The sequence below is a fragment of the Ochlerotatus camptorhynchus genome, unplaced genomic scaffold (assembly GCF_037179485.1).
Source record: "Ochlerotatus camptorhynchus isolate MF236.1 unplaced genomic scaffold, CSIRO-AGI_Acam_v1.1 ptg000062l, whole genome shotgun sequence".
In the NCBI taxonomy this organism is placed as follows: domain Eukaryota; kingdom Metazoa; phylum Arthropoda; class Insecta; order Diptera; family Culicidae; genus Ochlerotatus; species Ochlerotatus camptorhynchus.
The window spans coordinates 570,387-596,446 of NW_027040552.1; the positions used below are offsets into that span (position 1 = coordinate 570,387).

General features: G+C 40.7%; 2 protein-coding genes across 5 annotated transcripts in view; both read right to left on the minus strand.

The window, feature by feature from the left end:
* LOC135696869 (T-box protein H15) overlaps positions 1–26,060 on the minus strand; it is a 433,864-nt gene that overhangs the window by 201,766 nt on the left and 206,038 nt on the right. Inside the window, exon 1 of one of the 4 annotated variants that reach the window (XM_065216409.1) lies at positions 1,855–2,271. The exons of 2 other annotated variants lie outside the window; for them this stretch is intronic. In XM_065216409.1, coding sequence (XP_065072481.1) covers positions 1,855–1,957 — 103 coding nt within the window. In that variant the 5' untranslated portion in view covers positions 1,958–2,271. Of the gene's footprint in view, positions 1–1,854; positions 2,272–26,060 lie in introns of those variants that run through there. One more of the 4 variants, XM_065216410.1, reaches the window with a different exon arrangement.
* LOC135717529 (bifunctional endo-1,4-beta-xylanase XylA-like) overlaps positions 16,608–26,060 on the minus strand; it is a gene marked incomplete at its 3' end in the record, with an annotated part of 38,855 nt that continues 29,402 nt past the window's right edge. Inside the window, exons 2-3 of the mRNA XM_065239661.1 lie at positions 17,700–17,786; positions 16,608–16,769 (exon numbers count right to left, since the gene is read on the minus strand). Coding sequence (XP_065095733.1) covers positions 16,608–16,769; positions 17,700–17,786 — 249 coding nt within the window. The remainder of the gene's footprint in view (positions 16,770–17,699; positions 17,787–26,060) is intronic.

The following is a 26,060-nucleotide window of genomic DNA, read 5'->3' on the forward strand; positions in this document are numbered from 1 at the left end:
TGGTTGAAGTGTTTCTACATTTTTTGAGTGGTGATTTTTTTTTCTTAAGCCCCATTTACACTCTGATATAAAAAATAGCTTTTTTTATGTCTTGTTAAAATCGATGAACATCTCTATGGAAACATTGTAGATGACATCATTTTAAGAAATTTTGTCCAAGACGACAATTTTCTATCTCGCAAGTGAACGAAGTTATAGGGTGAAAATGGCGTACAAACGATAGTACCCCCTTAAAAAGCGTTTTTATATCATAACTTTTTTGTTTGAGTTTTTCAATTTTTCCTATGTTCTACAAAGTTGTAAGTACTCTAAAAATGCACATTTTTGCTAAAGGAAGTAAATCGCTATTTCTTCGTTTAAAGGATTTACGATCGTTTTATAGTTTTTTGATACTAACTATAAGGGGGTGTATCTTGCAGGTTAGCAGGTATTAGCAGCTAATCTCAACGTAATTTTGTTCAGCAACTTATACCCTACTGTTACATATACAGTTTATAGAGGGATGCAAGGGATACGTATTGCTGCTTTCATGATTATTTTTCCAAGTATGTACATTAGGATGGATTGCAGGTTCGACAAAGTTATTTGGTATAGTGTTCTCAATCTAAGTCTACATTTGAGCAATATTTGTAATGTAAATACCTGTAGAAATGGTCATGAAAACAGCAAAACTATGAACTGTATATGTAACAGTAGGGTATAAGTTGTTGAACAAAATTACGTTCAGATTAGCTGCTAATACCTGCTAACCTGCAAGATACACCCCCTTACAGATAGTATCAAAAAACTATAAAACGATCGTAAATCCGATTTACTTACTTAAGCAAAAATGCGCATTTTCAAAGTACTTACAACTGTGTAGAACATAGAAAAAAATGAAAAACTCAAAAAAAAAAAGTTATAATACAAAAACACTTATTAAGGGGGTACTACCGCTTGAACTCCATTTTCACCCTATAACTTCGTCCAGTTGAAAGATGGAAAATTGTCGTCTTGGATAAGGTTTCTTGAAATTACTTCAACTACAATGTTTCCATAGATTTCCACAAATTTCTACAAGACACAAAAAAGCTTATTTTTTGTTATCGGAGTGAGTGTATTTTCACCACTCAAATGAAGAAACATTCTACCAGACATCAAAATGCTACACTCAATAGTTACATCGCAAATTGCCATGTCCCACTTTTTTTTTATTTCGTCCCACTGTGCGCGGTGGGAGGAGAAAATTGGCCGACGCCTATGCTTTGTCGGGTGTAATTTTTTGGCGCTCGGAAGACAAAAGCGAAATGTAAAAATGGAGGGCCGATGGGAGCTCAATGCTAGTGAGGTGTGAGGTTATGTAATAGTAGGATTTTTCTGTGCCACTTTTGAAGGCGGAACCGGCGCGGAAATGCGGAACAAAAGTGTCATAATGCGGCATAATGCGATAACCATGGATAACCATGGAGAAAAACGTAGAATTTTAATGTTTGATTGGACATCTTATGGTTATTGTATAGTTACCCCTTCTTAGTCCGACAAAATTGTAAATATTTTTAATCCGATGCTGTGATGATGAAAACATAAACAACTAAATTGCTAAGGAAAACTTCGTTGATACAGTTGATTAACAGCCTACTGGGTATAAGTTTTCTCAATAACGACTAAAAAGATGCCAGATGATACTGTATATGGTAATATTATAGTTGAATCACAATCTCAAAATGTGTCAGTCTGTTGTTTCAGGAATTCAAAAGGAACCTTTAGGGAACCACAACAAATCATACAATTTATGGTTATCGAATGATATTTTTATGGTAACCGTACATTTAACTCGCATTTTTGCTAGAATACAAACGTCAACATCAAATTTACCTTGGAAGGCCTCCGCCACCGTCCCATTGCTGCCATATTCGGCCGATCGGAACTGTTCTGCTGTTCCTGATACTACCAATGCTTCGTACAATTTCACCGTCATGACGACGAGGGCGAAGAGAAGCTTTCAGGTAGAGATAGAAAATCGGCACGTGTTGATCCGGGCGGGAGCACGTTTCCCGCGTGATGACAGCGGAATTTTTTTTGTAGATAAACACTAATAGATTTGCGGCTGCTGCTGTTGCTGATGATGGCGATTGCAATGACAACTGGTAAACATGGTAATCAGTCTATGTCCGACGAACGTAAAAATGGTACTCACACTGGCACGGATATTGCCAGCCGGCAGCAAGAATTGGCAATCGGGCACGTAGTTTGGAATTTTAATTAAAATTTACACGAGCTGCTGCAGTCGCGCACTGACTGACATTCTGCTGGATAGCACGAGAGGGCAATGATTTAGGAGTATTCTGTGTCTGTCGGTGACCGTGAGGATGGGAAAGTGATTTGAACGCACGCGAGGACGGGTTGCAGTCGTAAAATCGGTCACTTGATTTGTCAGGGGGAATACAATCGAACGTAAAATGTTAATTTGAATTGCTGGATAAGATGGAAACTTTGTTATAAATACTATATAGCTAAACTTAATAAGAGCTAGCTAACAGTTGGCTAGATTATTTATGTAGCTACGAGAATTAATTGATTCGATATCAATATTAAAACCAACTTCTAGGTCCTATACATATTTTCAAGATCCTGAATGTTCCTAGTACATCTAGTACTTTCAAGGGGTTGTCCAGAAGATTTCAAGAGCTAGTACGGACTACTTTCAAATCAAGTCCAGCATTATTCTGCACTCATCATCACTCATCACTCATCAAAGTGTTTTGTTACTTCATACGTGAAGTTTACGATTTTCAGTGTTGGAAGGAAATGCTACACTAATATTAACATGATGCTTTTAGCACAGACAAACTGACGTAACTCCTTGAAAAAGTTTTTCTTGAAAACATAGTATCTCAAAACATAGGACCTCAGTAACGACATCGCTCTGGCTTCTCGCGGAAATAAGCTTGCTCGCTAACTCGCAAACAATATTCCTTAAACTTCTATAGAATGTATAGAAACGTCAAAGTTATCCGATGCCAGCGCTGCGGCGAGTAGTTCGCGGAACTGATAATATTCAAATCAACCGTTAAATGCGCGAACGAAGATACTCAATGAAGAGTTACGTCTGTTTGTCTGTGCGACAATTTATTAGTTAGAGAAAGTTCTGAAGAGGATAGGTTGAAAGTTCCGCTAGAGTAAGGCAGTGTTAAAATTGAACAGAAGTTGAAATTGAGCGAAGGGCCATTAATGCGACAATACTAATCAAATGCGCACTCCTTTACCTAATTCATTCTTTGATCTATGAGGGGATTTGCGGTATGTCCTCAAATCCACAGGCAAAAGAGTGCGCGTTTGACTTGCTCAAATACTGTCTGCGGATGTGGAATAGTTCTAGCAACGTTTGTCACTACCTAAAGCCCACGTTGCGAAGAACAAAACACGTTGATTGAATGTAACAACTCAAATTGGGAGCAGCCGACAACAATGCTGATGATGGTACAGCACGCAACACCACCCTTCTGCTTCTCTCTGAGGTGACTTGAGAAGTTGGGTAAATAAGAGTTGCATTATAATAAACCAACGCCTGGAAATGCTTTCGGTAACGTGGAGCTCTAGGTATTTATAAATGTCGCTAGATCTATTCCACAGGCACAGCCAGTATATGAGCAAGTCAAATGCACACTCTGTTGCCTGTGGATTTGAGGACATACCTCAAATCCTCTCATCCATCAACGTATGAGTAAGGTAAAAGAGCGCACATTTGATTAGTATTGTGGCATTAATGGCCCTTCGCTCAATTCAATTTTAAAACTGCCGTACTCTAGCGGAACTATCAACCTATCCTTTTCAGAAATTTCTCTAGCTAATACATTATCGCACTAAAAGCTTCACGTTGATATTAGTATAGCATTTCCTCCCAACTCGGTAAAAAATGATCATCTTCCCCCCGTTTCGCTCAGCTGTCAATTTTCGCTGAATTCTACCATTAACGTAGAGCACTAAGCTATCGTCGCCGAATCCAATCGATTCGTAAAATTTAATGAAAATAACGACAAATACGCAATACATTTCCCAAATGAAGGAAAATATTGTTCATCTTGCATCAAATTTGTAAATGGAAGTATGAGTTTGGACGAAATGATCAGCTTTGAACAGATTTTTAAAATAAACGGTTTGTTAAAACTTGTGCCATTATCAACTTTGTGAAATTCAGAAGCTATTGAAATCATACTAACAAGATTATTTTCCTGGTAGATTTTTTCAAATTCCCGACCCCGTTTCGCTTGAAAGGATCCGAAAGTTATTCAACGTATCCTCAAATATCCCGTACAGAGTTTTGAACCGCCTAACGTTGCTTTGCGAGCCCTCTGAGTACACTCTGATAGTCTACTAAACTAAACCAGAGCCAGATCATGTCTTGAATTCCACTAGAAATTGTCTAAACAAGACATTTTCATCCAGAATCCTGGAAGTCTAGTAGACATGCTCTAGAATACCTCTGAACGTGGACATCCAGTTCTGTGAACTTACCCTTGAAGCGCTATGGTCTTGCCCTAGGTGCCCTCTAAATATGCTCTAAAAGTTCTCTCTGAACACGCTTATAGCTGGTTCTGTGAATTAACCTGTGGGAATTGAACCCCAGTTCCTCTTCAGGACATGTCCTTGTTGTTTTTGTCCTGTAATGCCTTAAGCGATACTGCTTGGATATAGTTTGATTTTGACATACAAGACCTTTAGAAGCACGGTGGCAGATCAGGCCCTGAAGATCGATTAAATTTTGATTGGCTCTAAATGGGTTCTATCATTAAAGCCCCTACTGATTATGACTGGTTGAATTCTGGGATTGTCCTGGAAGTCTTCTTCACATGCTTGAAAACTCCCTTAACATACTCAAACAATCTCTAGCTAGAGCCTAGATTGCCTTAATATTGTCTTGAATGTTCTAGTATTTGGACATGTTCAAGAAGTCCTCAGATCGTGCCTTGAAACCGTGCCTTGAGATCTTCTCGAATTGCCTTGAATGTGCTCAAAAATTGTCCTAGAAGACTTGAAATTTTGAAATAGAATTAATGGAGATCCGAGACATTTTTTTTTAATTTGGTTGATTGAAGAATCGTTAAAAGAGCGGCGCCGGTGGAGTTGTGGTAAGCGTGATTGCCTCTCACTCCAGCAGGCCTGGGTTCAATCCCAGTCGGCGCCGCCGGGATGTTCTGAGGCATAACATCTCTGATTACGCCTTCCTTCGGAAGTGATGTAAAGCCGTTGGTCCCTGGTTCATGAGTTGATGGGTCGATAGGTAGGGTCCAGATGTGGGAGCTGCCTCCCTGGCGTCGGTAGCAGAGCCAGATCATGTCTTGAATTCCACTAGAAATTGTCTAAACAAGACATTTTCATCCAGAATCCTGGAAGTCTAGTAGACATGCTCTAGAATACCTCTGAACGTGGACATCCAGTTCTGTGAACTTACCTTTGAAGCGCTATGGTCTTGCCCTAGGTGCCCTCTAAATATGCTCTAAAAGTTCTCTCTGAACACGCTTATAGGTGGTTCTGTGAATTAACCTGTGGGAATTGAACCCCAGTTCCTCTTCAGGACATGTCCTTGTTGTTTTTGTCCTGTAATGCCTTAAGCGATACTGCTTGGATATAGTTTGATTTTGACATACAAGACCTTTAGAAGCACGGTGGCAGATCAGGCCCTGAAGATCGATTAAATTTTGATTGGCTCTAAATGGGTTCTATCATTAAAGCCCCTACTGATTATGACTGGTTGAATTCTGGGATTGTCCTGGAAGTCTTCTTCACATGCTTGAAAACTCCCTTAACATACTCAAACAATCTCTAGCTAGAGCCTAGATTGCCTTAATATTGTCTTGAATGTTCTAGTATTTGGACATGTTCAAGAAGTCCTCAGATCGTGCCTTGAAACCGTGCCTTGAGATCTTCTCGAATTGCCTTGAATGTGCTCAAAAATTGTCCTAGAAGACTTGAAATTTTGAAATAGAATTAATGGAGATCCGAGACATTTTTTTTTAATTTGGTTGATTGAAGAATCGTTAAAAGAGCGGCGCCGGTGGAGTTGTGGTAAGCGTGATTGCCTCTCACTCCAGCAGGCCTGGGTTCAATCCCAGTCGGCGCCGCCGGGATGTTCTGAGGCATAACATCTCTGATTACGCCTTCCTTCGGAAGTGATGTAAAGCCGTTGGTCCCTGGTTCATGAGTTGATGGGTCGATAGGTAGGGTCCAGATGTGGGAGCTGCCTCCCTGGCGTCGGTAGCAGAGCCAGATCATGTCTTGAATTCCACTAGAAATTGTCTAAACAAGACATTTTCATCCAGAATCCTGGAAGTCTAGTAGACATGCTCTAGAATACCTCTGAACGTGGACATCCAGTTCTGTGAACTTACCCTTGAAGCGCTATGGTCTTGCCCTAGGTGCCCTCTAAATATGCTCTAAAAGTTCTCTCTGAACACGCTTATAGCTGGTTCTGTGAATTAACCTGTGGGAATTGAACCCCAGTTCCTCTTCAGGACATGTCCTTGTTGTTTTTGTCCTGTAATGCCTTAAGCGATACTGCTTGGATATAGTTTGATTTTGACATACAAGACCTTTAGAAGCACGGTGGCAGATCAGGCCCTGAAGATCGATTAAATTTTGATTGGCTCTAAATGGGTTCTATCATTAAAGCCCCTACTGATTATGACTGGTTGAATTCTGGGATTGTCCTGGAAGTCTTCTTCACATGCTTGAAAACTCCCTTAACATACTCAAACAATCTCTAGCTAGAGCCTAGATTGCCTTAATATTGTCTTGAATGTTCTAGTATTTGGACATGTTCAAGAAGTCCTCAGATCGTGCCTTGAAACCGTGCCTTGAGATCTTCTCGAATTGCCTTGAATGTGCTCAAAAATTGTCCTAGAAGACTTGAAATTTTGAAATAGAATTAATGGAGATCCGAGACATTTTTTTTTAATTTGGTTGATTGAAGAATCGTTAAAAGAGCGGCGCCGGTGGAGTTGTGGTAAGCGTGATTGCCTCTCACTCCAGCAGGCCTGGGTTCAATCCCAGTCGGCGCCGCCGGGATGTTCTGAGGCATAACATCTCTGATTACGCCTTCCTTCGGAAGTGATGTAAAGCCGTTGGTCCCTGGTTCATGAGTTGATGGGTCGATAGGTAGGGTCCAGATGTGGGAGCTGCCTCCCTGGCGTCGGTAGCAGAGCCAGATCATGTCTTGAATTCCACTAGAAATTGTCTAAACAAGACATTTTCATCCAGAATCCTGGAAGTCTAGTAGACATGCTCTAGAATACCTCTGAACGTGGACATCCAGTTCTGTGAACTTACCCTTGAAGCGCTATGGTCTTGCCCTAGGTGCCCTCTAAATATGCTCTAAAAGTTCTCTCTGAACACGCTTATAGCTGGTTCTGTGAATTAACCTGTGGGAATTGAACCCCAGTTCCTCTTCAGGACATGTCCTTGTTGTTTTTGTCCTGTAATGCCTTAAGCGATACTGCTTGGATATAGTTTGATTTTGACATACAAGACCTTTAGAAGCACGGTGGCAGATCAGGCCCTGAAGATCGATTAAATTTTGATTGGCTCTAAATGGGTTCTATCATTAAAGCCCCTACTGATTATGACTGGTTGAATTCTGGGATTGTCCTGGAAGTCTTCTTCACATGCTTGAAAACTCCCTTAACATACTCAAACAATCTCTAGCTAGAGCCTAGATTGCCTTAATATTGTCTTGAATGTTCTAGTATTTGGACATGTTCAAGAAGTCCTCAGATCGTGCCTTGAAACCGTGCCTTGAGATCTTCTCGAATTGCCTTGAATGTGCTCAAAAATTGTCCTAGAAGACTTGAAATTTTGAAATAGAATTAATGGAGATCCGAGACATTTTTTTTTAATTTGGTTGATTGAAGAATCGTTAAAAGAGCGGCGCCGGTGGAGTTGTGGTAAGCGTGATTGCCTCTCACTCCAGCAGGCCTGGGTTCAATCCCAGTCGGCGCCGCCGGGATGTTCTGAGGCATAACATCTCTGATTATGCCTTCCTTCGGAAGTGATGTAAAGCCGTTGGTCCCTGGTTCATGAGTTGATGGGTCGATAGGTAGGGTCCAGATGTGGGAGCTGCCTCCCTGGCGTCGGTAGCATTGGTGCTCAGCATGGAAAACAAGATTGAGCTTGAGCTTGAGCTTGATTGACCGCCCACGGTTGCTACTCTGTTACTGCCAGATCAGCTGTAATTACACAGAGAACCAATAGACGATGCTTGGGGCTAGCAATCATCCTCAATGTGTAAAAACTGGTGATCTTAAATTAGGCAATACCAGCGCCGGCCGCGCCCGAACACAGGTCAAGAAAGGAATGGGAAGGATTGTGTTGACATGACACTCGCTTTGATGGAAGCCGAGAACACCTCTGGACTTCCACGAGGAATCACTGGGATGTTGGATAAGAGGGTTGGGTTTGCAGCAGGGTTCGATTTGGTAAACGATAAGCTGAATTGATGTCCTAACGATCAGGAGCTTGGGACTAAACCCACGGTCTTCTGCTCAGTAAGCAAAAACGTTTGCCACTAGGCAGACGAGCACCTTTTTAATCACCGAGTTGCTGTTATTACCATGTAATCATATTAACAAATAAAACGATTGACGAATCTTGAATGTGGATGGGCCTGAGATTAGACTCATGATGTTCTGCTCAGTAAGCAAAAACGGTTGTTCTAAGGCCACCGAGCCCCTCATATCACATAATACCGTTGCTCAAATTTGTGTATCCATTCAAACCCGGAACCAACGACAACAACGAGTTTCGCAAAATACACGATACACAAGCGATTTTACCATAAATCTCTTTGATACCTGGGACCGCGTTTTTCTGCTCAGTAAGCAGGCCGCTGCAACCGACGATCTTTCAAATCCGAAAACTAAAAACTACGAAAAAGTACTTAGGCCTTCATTAAGTTCCACTTTCACGCGACATTCAATGACAGGTTCCTATCCAGGATTACATCTGAAAAATCCAAATCTGGCCAACGCCCACCTAAACCTGTTCTAATCCACCTGAAATGACTAACGAATGGAAGACTTTGACTACCCAGCCATGCAATAGTCTCATTCCGTGCCTTATGGCAACTTGATGATTCTATTGCGCTCATATTTTGGCACCACCCAGGGGAGACTTGGTCCTGTACCCAATGCTTAACTTATCTCCATTCCACTCAGCTACTCGCAATTTCTTGTGATATAGTGGGCGGAATATTATTATATGAGACAATTCAATGCAGATGTCTTTCCAAATTTGGCAGATCGACAGGTAATCGGTGAGTTACCACGATAGTTGCTATTCAACAACTCGACAACGTCCCATCGTCAACGCCTGCTATGAGAATTTCCCATTGCAGACGTCAACGAAATGACGTCATCGAGCTATCGATCAACTACCCTGGTTATCGCCTGGTACCTTATAGCACGATGCTAGAAGGCGAACCGGAAGAATCGATGAGCTACCTCTCCCCCCCCCCCCCTGCTCAGCACGGAAAACAAGATTGACGGAAAACAAATCAAGGGATCGCTAAAGTGTGAGATTTAATAAAAATTCCAAAATCATCCTCAGATTCTGAAAGAAGAAATTTGTATAGGGCTGAATAAAATTTTCAATTCCTGGACCGTTAGGACAAATCCTAGTTTGAAGAAATTTTCAATATTCTGAAACGTCGGATTTTGATTTTTTTCCAAGGTCCCAAATTTTAAACCAAATATCAATATACTGGATCTTAGAACATTTTCAAGGTTAATGGACTAGAAGAAAATATTGATGACTCAGGAATTTCATGCCATTATCCAGACATAACTAAGGAGTATTCTAAGAGAGTTCTGACTGGAGTTCCGTTTTAGTTTTGAGGAGAACTTCAAACAAAATCTATGGAATGGCTCCAAAGTATTTCTGTGAGAATGCCAATTTTTATGAGAATGCCAAGGTGAGAAGATTATTTAAACATAACTGCTAAGCAAATGTGAGAATAATCTCAAGGGAATTCTGAGAGCATTTCAATTGAATACTGAACAAAAATTTAACTGGAGATCGAAGCATAATTTTTTTTTATTTTAGTCAATTTTAGCCATTGGCTAGTTCTTCACTTTGCAGGAAAAATATCAGAGGTATAAGGCCTGTCTTGGGAAAAAAACACAGTTGGAATTTCCAAAGTTTTTGTTGGACGACATTTAAAATTTGGGAAACACAGAAGAACAAACTAAACCATTGACATTGAGTTAACTTATTGACTAATCCGAACACCGTGGAAGGCGGTGGCCCCGTCCAGTAGAGTTGCCCTGGAAGGAAGGAATCAAACATTGAAAAACAAACCAGTGTCCTTCAGGAAAGAGATCATGGTAGCCAGGATCGAAGGTTCGTCGACCAGTATGTCGCCGATATTCCCCGAAAGGCCGTAGTGTTGCCGCACGAGCTCGTACTTTGGACACATGCAGAGGATATGCTTCACGGTGGCTGGAATATTACAGACGACGCAGGTCTTGCGGAAAACTCCTCCGCCGAAATCGTGTGACAGCCGGGTGTGACCTGTGCGAAGCCTGGAGATGACTCGTTGCTCCTTCAGGTTCCCAAGGTCCTTCCATGGACGCGTGCTCTCCTTGATTTTCCTTAGATGCGGTCCTTGGTTTGCCAACCATTCTTCTTGCCACCTAGCCTGCATGGAAGTTACGACCTATCGCTTGATGTCCGGAAGGGGAACTTCATCGGTGTACGTGGCACCAGATGGTTCCGCCCCGGCCAGTCTGTCAGCGTCGGAGTTTCCAGTGATGCCACAATGCCCCGGAACCCAAGCGAATACTGCGATGGGGGGGGGGGGCATGTCTGATGATTCCCTGAATCCACGGATGAGTTGGCATGTTGGATCGGAGAGCAGAAACTACGCTGTGTGAATCAGTGAGGATTAGGGCTGGTCGGTCGGCTTCGATAATCGCCGCTGCCTCTGCAGAAAAACCAGAGCATTGTGGCGGTAGGTTCAAATCCGCATACGACACGCAATCGAGATCGATCGAGATCAGCTATGGCAGATTAGGTCGATTAGGGTGGGCTGGGCACGTCGTAAAAATGCCGCACGACGACCCAGTGAAAAATCTCGAAAGCGACCCAACAGGAACAAGAAGAAGAGGTGCGCAGCGGGCAAGGTGAATCGACCAAGTGGAAGGCGACCTGCGAACCCTTCGCAGACTACGAGGCTGGCGAAGTGTGGCCATTGATCGAGTAGAGTGGAGACGACTTCTTCGGACCGCAGAGGACAACAAGACCTAAGCCTGATTGCGACTGCGACATCTCGGGCAAGTCAAGTGACATGAAAATCAGATGAAATAAGCGAGTTCAATCAAACGCACTTTTCGTCAAGTTGCGTATGTTTCGGTTTCGGAACACTTAACTTTACATGACATATTTGTTTACGTCAAAGATGGATTAAGTTTCGCGTAAAAATAGTTACTTCTAAGTGTGTAGACATTCTGGATATGAATGAATAAATTCAGACAACAGCTAGAGTAACAAGTCTAGGAGATATTCCAAGTTAAATTCAGAAGACTTTCCATAAGTTTTACTGGACATGTTCACCAAACTACCACCCAGGGAAAATCAGTGCTAATTCAAAGGACGTCTAGACATCGAGTACAGAGTGCAGAGTACAGAGTCAGAGCATATCTAGATCGAATTGTGAAGAAGCTTTAAGTCAATATTGCTTCTAGCGCCACGTTTATCAATCTATGGATCGCGACCTACCAGTTGGTCACGAGCTGCTGCCTTCAGGTGGGTTTGGATTTACAAAGCCAGTTTAGAAAGTCTTGGCCATTTTTAATTATTTGGGCCATTTTTGGAGGTTCCAGGACCATTTAAGATTATTATTTTTATAAGAAATGTCGTTTTCAAGTTAATTATCTTCAACCCTAGTTATCAAACCTTTTAAAAAACTACAAGGGGCAGCCCTATGGGGTTGTACGCAATGGTGACGTAGGACTACGTGGTCTTATATAATAAATCTTATTTGTTAACCTGCAGCAGAAGCTTGTGTTTTGCGTACGAATAGGAATTTAAGCGGAGTTCTCTCTGTTTATACTCTTTAGTATGACGCGCTTGACTAAGAATGCCCACAGCGACTCACGAAGAGCTACTGATTCCGATCAATAATGGTGGGGCTTTTTCCTCCTTCTATGGATGCTCATGTGGGCTGTAGCTCGCTGCTTGCAGGCAGCCTTTTGTTGTATTATGTACGGGGTGATTGTATTGTAGGTGAGACCGGGTGGAATTCAGCTTTGAAATCTGTGTTAGGGAAATCGCTTTTCACAGGCAATCGGTGATAATTTTAACTATCATAGCAACAGTTGCACATTCGTACAATTTTCAATAGTGACATTTTGAAAGAAAAAAATAAAGTCTTAAATTTAACAGATGCGTAGAAATATATCTGATCGATTGGTGATAAAATTATTGAAATTGGTCCAGGGACAACTGAGTTATTAACGTTCAAAATCTTTCAAAATTTTGTTACATGTTCCATTTTTGGTTTTCACAAAGTGTACCCCCATATAGAAATCACAGACGTAGTTCTACGTCAAAATGTAAGGCTATTTTGGCAACGCTAAGCCTTTTTATCATTTAAAATCTGTTTTTGTTTTTGACGGGCTAATTTATGTTTTCAAGATTATTTTCAATGTTTTCAGGACGCTTTTAAAAGTAATTTCAGAAATTTTCACGATTGAAGACCATGTTTTGAAATTAAAGCCCTGGAATCTGGTTTTAGGTGCTTTTTTTTTAATAAGTTGAATAGAAGTATTTTGTATTTTCAGATCACTTTCGTACATTTAAGGCCGTTTCGGGACTGATTTGGCGTTTTTTTTAGTGCAATTCGATCCTATTTCAATGCCATTCCAAGGCTGTATATAACGTTTTAAAGTCATTCGGAGGTTTTAGATCATTTTGGCCTTACCTTTTATCTGAATCTAATGTTAGTGGCTAGAGGTTATGGAAATTTCCGAAATGGGTCGCAATTAGTAAAAGTTTGATCTAGAGTATGACTGCAGGACTTCTAAGACAATATTCAGCCAATTTACGGATCTTTCAAATAGGAGTACAGAGTCAAATCCAGTACAGTTCAAAATAACTTAAAGAATAAGTTGAGAGAACTTTCTGGTCAATGCTTGATGGCTACCAACTGCCAAGAACTTTCTTAGAACGCTGGCACACGTCCAAGACAAGTCGTTAAATTTTCCCAAACTCGCATCGCAAATCAATCAGGAATGATTAACGTCACAAACACTTCCAAAGAAGATTCATTAGATTCCAAAAACAAGTCAAATTACTTTCAGTAGAACTACAGTTTATACTTCCACAACAAGCCCAGAGGACTTTCGAAACATATTATTCCAGAAAATTACTCCTTGGGGTCTTCTTCAAATTTTCCCCCACCTAATCCAAACCCACAACCAACTTCACATCGGATATCTAGCTTGCAAAGGTCATCCACCTTGGAGCCGGCCATTTCAATCGAACTTGAACTCTTTTTCCATGCTTCGTTTTTGCTCTCAAACCGGCGGCGGCACCGATCAAGTATCGCACTCAACAGCCAACTTCACACCCCCTTCTTCTAATAGAGACATCGATAAACAGCGCTGCTAGTGGTGCTAATCGACTAACATATTCGATAACAAAAAACCCCCTCCTTCAACGGGGGGCTATCATCAACATCATCATCATCATCATCATCATCAATTAGATTCGATTGGTTTGTATTTGTATAAATAAACAAACGATGTCAGGAACTCTTCCTCCCCGGTTCAAAGCCTTGGACTAGTCCAAGATTCAGGCAACAAATGCCGGCGTGCTCAGGTGGGCCAAGAGCGTAGAACAAAAGCCTTTAATGTCGCTAAGAGGCCATCTACAATCGATTGGTCCCGCAGCTGATAGCGGATAATGTCGTTGAGACGAGGGCTTTGTAGTGTTTTGCTGTAATTTTTATTGTTCTCCAATAAGCTATTAAAGGACATAATTTTACGAGACACGTTCGACAGCCTTTCCCGGGAGATTACCGCAATCACTGGGTGGCAGTAATTGCATGCATACAGGATTGCAATTATTCCCGCTGTTGCCACTGCCGCCGCCGCCGCCGCTCAGGAGGGGACGATTTGAGATTTGCCACCTGTTTGTACTAAACCGGGAGAATGGCGTTGATTACACGCTAATTATTGTTGTGCTCGTGCATATGGCGGCCGGGTGGTCGAGCGGTGCACATGTAAATCAAGCGCAAAGTCGTTGACACTAGAGGCGGCAACACGCGTAAATATTCATTACCGAACGGCAGCAGGAACGGGAATCGAACACGGAATTGACAGGTTCCTATTCCTAGACGTCGGCCGTCGGGTTGTCATCATTGGATTGACGTTGGAGATTGTTTGTGTCTGGAATATCTGCCGTTTCGTAAACAAAGTATTTCGCAACGGTCTGCACGAAACGTGTATCGAAGGAAAAACGAGACTTGATGAATATATTAGAGGGAAGGCAATTAACATACGGAAAAAATAGATCATTTTTATAGTGCGGTCATGTGTGGCAACGGGACCGAAGTCTTCCTCCTGATCATGTGATCAGAATGAGTCACCGCGTGCGACGAATATGTTACTGTGCTTGGGTGACTTATGTGTATATATTGATATCTGATGTTGAGTCATTCTAAGTAAACTCATATTGAAACTAGTGAAGGGAAATCGTGTTCCTTTAACAAAGACAAGAGTCCTTTGTTCGTTGATGTCATCCCACTTGCACTGGGAATAATTTTTTCAGACACATTTAAATTCTAAAATTAATCAAGGGCAGTTGTATTGAGATTTCCAGAGTTAATGAGGAATTCTAAGAAACCTTCGAAATTCTCCGAATTCCCAGAGAAATTTTCCAACCCGAAAAATTCCTAGACCGGACCGGGAATCGAACCCAGCCACCTCCAGCATGGTCTTGCTTTGTAGCTGCGCCTTTACCGACTGAGCTAAGGGAGACGCCTTATTAAGAGTTATTGAGGAATTCTTAGAAATTCTTGAAATTCCCAGTATTCCTTGAATATTATTCAAAATTCCACAAAAAATTCCCAGGTTTCCAGAAGAATAATGATAAATTCTCACAATTCTATAAGTAATTCTTGAAATTCCATAAGGAATTCCCGGAATTCCCGGAAAATTTTCACTAACTGGAAGACGCGTTCTTGAATTCCAAAATGGCGACAGGTAGGGTAGTGAACTACTTCGGCCTAATCGCCCATTTTGGGCCTATCGAGCAGAAAACTTCAAATAAATCCATGATTTCAGAGTTAAGAGTTAAGTCAATTATGAGTTTGGTATGATACTTTAGTTAATAAGCTACCGAACGAAGTCAATGAGAACGCGATGTATGAAAGTTTGCACCCATTATTCCCAAAAACAAAAGAAGCGCTCCGACTGAATCAATTTTTATCTTCATCCGACAGGTCGAAGTGAATTCATTGGCGTTTCAATGCGTTAGGCCGAGTTTATAATCCATAGGCCGAGTTTGGCGTCAAGAAACAGTGTTAGACTTTTGACAATATCTCAACGATTGGATTCTCTTTATCAAATCTTACGGTACATACGGAATGGTAAATAAATTTGGAAGCCATCAGTAATAATAACATTCCGTTTGGTGCTAACCTGCGCTAGATTAAGAAAGACTAAGAGCGGGTTGTGCTTAATAGGGCGCAAATGGGGTAGTTGACCCTATCTATTTCCGGACGTTTGTACGTCCACCCAGTTTCGAAAAAAACACCACATGATGGTTGTTTGACAGTCTTTAAAAAATCGATTGCCAACATCTTGGATTAAAAAATGGCGGCGGACATCGATTAAAAGTCTCTATACTCGTTGCTCTTGCCCCGAAAACACCCATATTGTAAAGTATTTGATAGCTTTCCACAAATCGAAGCAATTCCTGAAATTCCATGAGGAATTCTCGGAAGTCACGGAATTCAATTAATAATTCATGGAATTCCATAAGGAATTCTCGGAATACCATGAGTAATTCTCGGAATTCCATGAGGAATTCTCGGAATTCCATGAGGAATTCTCGGAATTCCATGAGGAACTCTCAGAATTCCATGAGGAATTCTCGGAATTCCATGAGGAATTCTCGGAATTCCATGAGGAATTCTCGGAATTCCATGAGGAATTCTCGGAATTCCATGAGGAATTCTCGGAATTCCATGAGGAATTCTCGGAATTCCATGAGGAATTCTCGGAATTCCATGAGGAATTCTCGGAATTCCATGAGGAATTCTCGGAATTCCATGAGGAATTCTCGGAATTCCATGAGGAATTCTCGGAATTCCATGAGGAATTCTCGGAATTCCATGAGGAATTCTCGGAATTCCATGAGGAATTCTCGGAATTCCATGAGGAATTCTCGGAATTCCATGAGGAATTCTCGGAATTCCATGAGGAATTCTCGGAATTCCATGAGGAATTCTCGGAATTCCATGAGGAATTCTCGGAATTCCATGAGGAATTCTCGGAATTCCATGAGGAATTCTCGGAATTCCATGAGGAATTCTCGGAATTCCATGAGGAATTCTCGGAATTCCATGAGGAATTCTCGGAATTCCATGAGGAATTCTCGGAATTCCATGAGGAATTCTCGGAATTCCATGAGGAATTCTCGGAATTCCATGAGGAATTCTCGGAATTCCATGAGGAATTCTCGGAATTCCATGAGGAATTCTCGGAATTCCATGAGGAATTCTCGGAATTCCATGAGGAATTCTCGGAATTCCATGAGGAATTCTCGGAATTCCATGAGGAATTCTCGGAATTCCATGAGGAATTCTCGGAATTCCATGAGGAATTCTCGGAATTCCATGAGAAATTCTCGGAATTCCATGAGGAATTCTCGGAATTCCATGAGGAATTCTCGGAATTCCATGAGGAATTCTCGGAACTCCATGAGGAATTCTCGGAATTCCATGAGGAATTCTCGGAATTCCATGAGGAATTCTCGGAATTCCATGAGGAATTCTCGGAATTCCATGAGGAATTCTCGGAATTCCATGAGGAATTCTCGGAATTCCTTGAGGAATTCTCGGAATTCCTTGAGGAATTCTCGGAATTCCTTGAGGAATTCTCGGAATTCCTTGAGGAATTCTCGGAATTCCTTGAGGAATTCTCGGAATTCCATGAGGAATTCTCGGAATTCCATGAAGAATTCTCGGAATTCCATGAGGAATTCTCGGAATGCCATGAGGAATTCTCAGAATTCCATGAGGAATTCTCGGAATTCCATGAGGAATTCTCGGAATTCCATGAGGAATTCTCGGAATTCCATGAGGAATTCTCGGAATTCCATGAGGAATTCTCGGAATTCCATGAGGAATTCTCGGAATTCCATGAGGAATTCTCGGAATTCCATGAGGAATTCTCGGAATTCCATGAGGAATTCTCGGAATTCCATGAGGAATTCTTGGAATTCCATGAGGAATTCTCGGAATTCCATGAGGAATTCTCGGAATTCCATGAGGAATTCTTGGAATTCCATGAGGAATTCTCGGAATTCCATGAGGAATTCTCGGAATTCCATGAGGAATTCTCGGAATTCCATGAGGAATTCTCGGAATTCCATGAGGAATTCTCGGAATTCCATGAGGAATTCTCGGAATTCCATGAGGAATTCTCGGAATTCCATGAGGAATTCTTGGAATTCCATGAGGAATTCTTGGAATTCCATGAGGAATTCTCGGCATTCCATGAGGAATTCTCGGAATTCCATGAGGAATTCTCGGAATTCCATGAGGAATTCTCGGAATTCCATGAGGAATTCTCGAAATTCCATGAGGAATTCTCGGAATTCCGTGACGAATTCTCGGAATTCCGTGAAGAATTCTTGGAATTCCGTGACGAATTCTCGGAATTCCGTGACGAATTCTCAGAATTCCATGAGGATTTTTTTACAATTTCATGAAGAATTATCAAGAATTATATGAGGAATTTCCCAAAATTCCAATAGACATTTCGCTAAATTCCATAAGGAATTTCCCAGAATTCCATGAGGAAGTTTCAAAAAATTCCATGAGGAATTTCTCAAAATGCCATGTTGAATTTCCCAAAATTCCATGAGAATTTTTCGGAAATTCTATGAAGAATTTCTTCAAATTCCATGAGGAATTTCCCAGAATTCCATGAGGAATTTCCCAAAATTCCACGGATAATTTCCCCAAATTCCATGAGAAATTTCCCTAAATTCCATAAGGAATTTCCCATAATTCCATGAGGAGTATCCCAGAATTCCATGAGGAAGTTTCCAAAATTCGATGAGGAATTTCTCAAAATGCCATGAAGAATTTCCCAAAATTCCATAAAATTTTTCCCATAATTCCATGAGGAATTTCCCAAAATACCGTGAGGAATTTCCCAGAGTTCCATGAGAAATTTCCCAAAATTCTACGGGGAATTTCCCCAGTTTTCAAGAGGAATTTTCCGAAATTCCATGAGGAATTTTCCGAAATGCCATGAGGAATTTTCCGAAATGCCATGAGGAATTTCCCGAAGTTTCATGAGGAATTTCATGAAAGTCCATGAGGAACTTCCCAAAATGCCATGAGGAAATTCCCAAAATTGCATGAAGAATTTCCCAAAACTCCATGAAGAATTTTCCATAATTCCATGAGGAGTTTCCCAGAATTCAATGAGGAAGTTTCCAAAATTCCATGAAGAATTTCTTAAAACGCCATGACGAATTTCCCAAAATTCAATAAAAAATTTCCCATAATTCCATGAGGAATTTCCCAAACTTCCATGAAGAATTTTTCAAAATTACATGAGAAATTTACCCTAAATTCCATAAGGAATTTCCCATAATTCCATGAGAAGTTTCCCAGAATTCCATGAGGAATTTCCCAAAATTCCATAAAAAATTTCCTATAATTCATTGAAGAATTTCCCAACATTCCATGAGGAAATTTTCAAAATGCCATGAGGAATTTCCCAGAATTCCATGAGGAATTTCCCAAAATTCCACGAGGAATTTCCCAAAATTCCACGAGGAATTTCCCCTAATTCCAGGAGGAATTTTCCGAAATTCCATGAGGAATTTCCCAAAATTCCATAAAAAATTTCCTATAATTCATTGAAGAATTTCCCAACATTCCATGAGGAAATTTTCAAAATGCCATGAGGAATTTCCCAGAATTCCATGAGGAATTTCCCAAAATTCCACGAGGAATTTCCCAAAATTCCACGAGAAATTTCCCCTAATTCCAGGAGGAATTTTCCAAAATTCCATGAGGAATTTCCCAAAATTCCTTGAGGAATTTCCCAAAATTCCTTGAAAAATTTCCCAAATTCCACGAGGAATTTCCCAAAATTCAAGGAAGAATTTCCCAAAAATCCATGAGGAATTTCCCAAAATTCCATGAGGAATTTCCTAACATTCCATGAGGAAATTCTCAAAATTCTGAACGGATATTCCCAAAATTCCATGATGAATTTCCCAAAATTTCATGATGAATTTCCTAAAATTCCATGATGAATTTCCCAAGATTCCATATGAATTTCCCAAAATACCATGAGGAATTTCCCAAAATTTCAGAAGGAATTTCCCAAAATTCCATGAGGAATTTTCCAAAATTCCATGAGGAAATTCCCAAAACTCAATGAAGAATTTCCCAAAAATCCATGAGGAATTTCCCAAAATTCCATGAGAAAATTCTCAAAATTCTGAACAGATATTCCCAAAATTCCATGACGAATTTCCCAAAATTCCATGAGGAATTTCCCAAAATTCCATGAGGAAATTCCCAAAATTCCATGAGGAATTTCCCAAAATTCCATGAGAAATTTTCCAAAACTCCATGAGGAATTGCCCAATGTTTATTGAGTTCACAGAAAATTTTCAGTGTCCTTATGAAGATCTCTGAACTTGTGAGGAGTTTTCAAAACTTATGGAAAATGCTGTGAACTTCTAAGAAATTCCCAGAACTTCTACGATTCTTCCCTAGCTTACATAAATTTTCCTAATCTTCTAGGAAGTTCACTGAATGTCTACCAACTGAACTTTTACGATTTTCCTATAACCCACACAATATTTGCTTAACATCTACAAAAAAAACCCTTAACTTATGGAAAAAATTCTCAACTTCTTCGAAGTTCTCTGAGCTTGTTTCAAGGACAATAAGTTTTAATTCTATCAAGATCCCAAAACATTTATGAACCTCTCCGAACTTCCGGTCAGTTTCTTGGAATTAAACGATGTTTCCAAAAAAATCAGGAAGCGCATTTAACGATTTTGTACTACGTTCTTGGAAAAAAAAATACTACGACGTTGCTACAAAGATCCCTGAAGACCTAAAAGTTTGCAGAACTTCAAACCAATTTTCTGAGCGTCAACAAAGTTTACCGAACTTCTTTAACAAAATTCCCTGCACTTCAATGAAGTTTCTCGGATTGCAACGTAGTTCGCTAAACTTCTTCAAAACTCGTTGAACTACTATGAAGTTTGCTACACTGCCTATAATCGCATATCAGTCCCATAAGGCATTGAGAAAAAGGTCGTCGAAGTTACGAACTGCAACTCCCATGTCAATATTTGGAAAATCATAGTAAATTTATGGATATTTTTTTTCAAGTTAAAACCAGTTGCAATGAAGCTTGCATGTTTTGTTACACAGTGAAAAATATGGCATTTCGAAAAGCAGAACTTTAACTTGAACTGTGGACGATTGAGTTTCAGGATGGGACTGATGTGTGATTATTTTTCGTGATGGGACAAACTGACTTGATGTTATTTTCACATTGTTGATTCCGTAGTTTTATCACATAATATGAAAGTATTTGCTAATTGATAGTGGATAGCGTTGTTATCTCAAAAAGGACGAAAATCCATATGGGACTGATATGTGATTCTTTAAAGATCCAATAACTTTTAAGAACTTCGTTGATTCCTATCAAGTTTCCTGAAACTTTACGAATTTAACTAAACATCTACGGAATTCCCAGACCTTTCCCAAGTCCATTAAATTTCAAAGAAGTACCAGTGAAGCGAAAAAAAAAGAGCACACAGAACTTTCATGAAGTTCACTGAAAGTAAAAAAAGTTCCTTTAACTTCTGAGCCGTTCCATACCAATTCGCAAATCGATTTATTTTTGTATTGTTTGATTTGGCTGAAAATTTGCAGAAACGTTCCTTATCATCAAAAATGCCATTTTGTATCTTTAGACTTTCATTTTAAATCCAGCCTTATTTTTGAAAAGCGCCAATAGAAAAATGCTAAGCTTATCTTCAGAACACTGCTACTCGACAACTTTTTATCTTATCGGATTGGTGTCTTTGGCAATACTGTAGGTAATGGCTGGGACTATTTGAAAAAAAAAATATCCACTCTAAACAATTTCGCATATTTTTTTGATTTCAAACAAAGAACTGATTTTTTTTTAATTTTTATTAAATTTTTTTTATATATGTTTTAGGGGACAACATCCAATAAAAAAAATTCAAATACGATTGAGCTCAGAAGCGAAACGAAGAACAACAGACTCAAAATTTGTTTTTTTTTGCTATTCAGCTACTGAAGAATATGAAAGCAAGAAACAAGAACTTGAACAACACTCAAGAGCTATAAAATACTACAGGGTAAGGTCAAGACGAACAAATTATGAACATACAAGTTATGATTTAAAAAAATATATATGTGTTAATGGAAAAATATCCAAAACATTCAAGGATTACGTCTTTTGGCAATATACTGGGGGTGCCAAAAAACCAAAATCGACCAAGTTACGAAAAGTGGTCAGATTTTGACTACTTATAACTCTGTCAATAGCGAATGGATTTTAATTTGAAACAAGCCAATTGTTTGGAAATTTTCTACGAATCTGCTAAAACGAATACTTTATCAATTTTCAATAGGTCACTAATGAAAATAGCAGAAATGTTCAACTGGTGTAATGCTGATCAAAATGATCACCGATTGCATGCAAAAACCCCTTTCCCTAACACAGATTTCAAAATCGAATTCGGTCTCACCGAACGGTGCTTATTCAATCGGTCGGTCGTCATCAGCAGCAGCTGCAGCAGTGCTTTCGGTGCGTGGCGTTGAACATTATTCTCCAGTACACACTGCCCGCAAGCAGCGAGCTACAGCCCATATGAGCGTCCATTCGCCGAAGAAGGAGAAAGAAGCCACACCGCTACTGATCGGATTCAGTAGCTTTTTGTGAGTCGCTGTGGGTCATCTATGCCAAGCGCGTCATCCTCGTTCCAAACAACACATGTGCATAACTGTAAGTATATATCAAATCATCTTTGAAGTGCATGGCTAGCTACTATTTGCCCTAACGCATAGTAACGTCAACAATACCGACACCAGTGTCGAGTGTAAAACATTCTACTAAGATAACGAGTATGAAAACATTTCGAGGATGCAGTGAGGTTTGACGTTGTTTAACAAATTTTTATCGGTCGCGTACCTCACGTGTAATGAATGACAGAATCAATCAAGTGTGGCCAATCAGCCAATAGGATAGCAAATAAACGTCCATCGATTGGTATCAATTAAAATTGATATATTATCCACATGACCATTGCAGTCGATTGCTAACACGAATACAATTGGCTGACTATACAGTCAATAACATTGCAAAAGTGTACCAGACAGCAGCCGGTATTTGTCCAGTTACTTCAAATACTCGGTAAATAAAACAACTCATTCAAAATCCTATTCAAAAGAAGTTTTCCCCGTCCGAAGGTTCTCAGATCAAGTCAGTCAAATGCACCAAAAACCGAAATAGCAAAACAATCATCGTTGACAGAAGCAATAATCACATGAGCACGTTTGTGACGACATGGTGACTTGAGGTGATAACCACTGTCACCACGAATGTGTTTATTGTAATGCATCAACACGAGCGAAGATCGCCAATTTCATTATCACCAATTTTAGCTACAAGCTAATTGATTGTCAATCTGAACCGAGTTCGAAGGTGAGATAAGATTGTTTCCGAGAATATTTTTGGCTCTTCAAGCCGTCCGTTTTGTTAAACCATGTCTTCGATTGTGTCTTTTTTTTCGCCGAGCGTAAACAACGTTTCTTAGTAATTTTTAACGACGTTTCGAAGATCTATGTTCACTTTTTTTAGGCATCGTTTGGTGTAAAAAATAAATGTTCTCGAGATCATTCGGTTCACCACATTAATATAATCAACAAATCGCGCACTAATTGAAGACCGCAATCAAAAGCCGCAAGACGTCTGTTCCTCGACGGTACGCGTTCCAAACCACTTCCTCATTCCTCTTTGCCCGATCGAACGAACCAAAACTACCAAAGCGCACGTTGTTTGTAAACATTCTCTTCTTCGCACTATTCTTCACACATTCACTTTTCACCCGTCCACCCACAGTTTCACTCTCATTTTCACCCAACATGAATCCCTGACCTCCCGAGGAGACCTAACCCCGACGTCGGATAACTTTCTTACACAAGCGAACACGAAGAGACGGTCCAGAACTATTCCACTTGAAGACGCGGCACAACAATAGCAAAGAGCGAAGGCAGTGTGTCGTCACCTTTCGAGAGGACACGCCGAGCACACTTTCCCTCTACACTACCGAGACCTGCGATCCAGCCAGGACTGACTAACCGACTGTGGGAAGCAAGCAATTCAACCAGAGCCGGTCGGTTGATTCAATCTAAGTTCTTTGGTGAACAACTCGTAACGAGCGACAACCTTACCGTCATCGCCGTCATCATCAGTCATCACCGTCATCAAAGTCATCAACGACGGATTGTCCAGAGAGATAGCGCGAAATACGCTTGATTGCCGGGCAATTCACGGCAACCGCGGAGCAGCTGATATCGCAAGCGACCCGACAACGGCGACGTCATCCCGATTGATGGAATTCGATAGCAATCGAGGGGTTCGAAGATGCGGAATTTTCGGTCTAGGAAAATATTTGCCCAAACTAACAATTCGCAAACAGTAATTGCAAAAAATTAGACCACAAAAAAAATTACAAATAGGGAAGGTGTACAGCAGGTATGAATGCGATGAATGAGCGATACAGATATACAGCGAGTAAATAAAACAGAAACACATGCTTCAAGTTCTATCTGTCGAGTGGATACCGCCGGCATGGTGAATTCGATGGCACCTCAATGTATGTAGGAACTTTAGCAAATGGACAAAGCCCACTTGTTCGCCGTTGGCATCGTCAAAGTGAACGGATGATACTAGGCGGAAGAGTACTGCTGCATTGAGATAGGGTTACCAGCTGGGGTGGATTTAACGACATATGAGATAATCTTCGAATGCTTTTGGCTGAACCTGACCACTACAAAAAAAATATATCGGGTAAATTTGCCTTTAATGGACCCCTTCCTTTAGCGGACCACTTACGGAATAATGCAGTTTTATAGAAAAAAAAATGGAGCGATTTATAAGTATCCAGCTTTCTATGCTCGGTAATGGCAGCCTGTTTGTAAAGGGCGAACACGAAATTATTGCAACACCGAAAATGTCATGCCAATTTTCTTAAATTTATAATGTTTAGAATCAAACCAAAATTTTAGGGTAGTTTTATACATATATTTACTTCAAAAATAAAAAGAAAAGTTAATCGATGGAGCCTTGAGTGTAAAATTGAACGAATTTTCGCTTGATGCCCTCCATCAAAGTCTTTACAGTGTCATCCGGTACCAGTTTCTCAGTTTTTTTTCCATTTTCTTAACATGTCCTTCTCGTCTTTGACTGTCTTCTTGCTCTTCCGAAGTTCCCGCTTCATTACTGCTCCACCGGGCGCAGCTCCGGACAGTTTGGCGGATTCATGTCCTTTGGAACAAAATGGACAGAATTGGCCTCATACCACTCCAGGACACTTTTAGAATAGTGGCATGATGCCAAATCTGGCCAAAATAGCGGAGCTTCGTCGTGCTGCTGCAAGAACGGCGAAAGGCGCTTCTCGAGGCACTGAGATTTGTAGATCTCGCCATTTACTGTACCCTTTGTCACGAAAGGCTCACTCCTCAGTCCGCAAGAGCAGATGGCCTGCCAAATGAGATATTTGGAGGCGAACTTCGACATTTTCTTCTTCTTAAATTTGTCGTCCACATCGAACTTGCTCTTGCCGGTGAAAAACTCCAACCCCGGAATTTGCTTAAAATCGGCTTTTATATACGTTTCGTCGTCCATCACACAGCAGCCATATTTTGTCAGCATCTTCTCGTAGAGCTTCCGTGCCCGAGTTTTAGCCGTCGATTGTTGCCGCTCATCGCGGTTTGGGAAGTTCTGTACCTTGTATGTATGTAGTCCAGCTCTCTTCTTTGCATTCTGGACGTAGCTCTGCGACATGCCGATCTTTTTAGCCAAATCACGGCTTGAGACGTTGGGATTTGCTTTAATCATCCGCTTCACCTTTCCCTCCGTCTTTTTGTTCTCCGGTCCCGGTTTTCTTCCAGCTCCTTTGCCGTGGTCCAACGTCAACCGCTCCTGGAACCGCTTCAACACTCTGGAGACGGTTGAATGGTGAATGTTCAACATTTTTCCCAACTGCCGGTGCGACAGGTCAGGAAATTCCAGGTGTTTGGAAAGAATTTGTTCTCTCAACTCGCGTTGGTTCACCTCCATTTTCGTTGAATCGAAAAACACGACTTCGAGTTTGACAGCATGTACACAATACACATCAATGAGAAAGTGTGCAAAATTTGGTTGATTTCTACCCAATGGTAAAAAAGTTATGCCCTGTTGAATGTGTCGCAATAATTTCGTGTTCGCCCTTTATGAATAAATGTATCCTTCACTGTGGTTTTTGACAGTATCCTTCACTGTGGATCTGGCAGCAACTTGATGACATCCAATTGACTCTGGAATGCGTTGAGGAGGAAAGTAAGGTATAAATCTTAATTCTCAAATACGGGCCGGCTTTGAAAGCCATTTTTTTTAGAATACAGGCTGGTCTATTGTTTAAACTGCCGTCGCCTACTTTTTCTGGTAGTGCTCTTAATTCTCACCCCCATACGGTTTCCTCCAGTCTCAAGGGTCTCAAGCTACCGACGATCACTT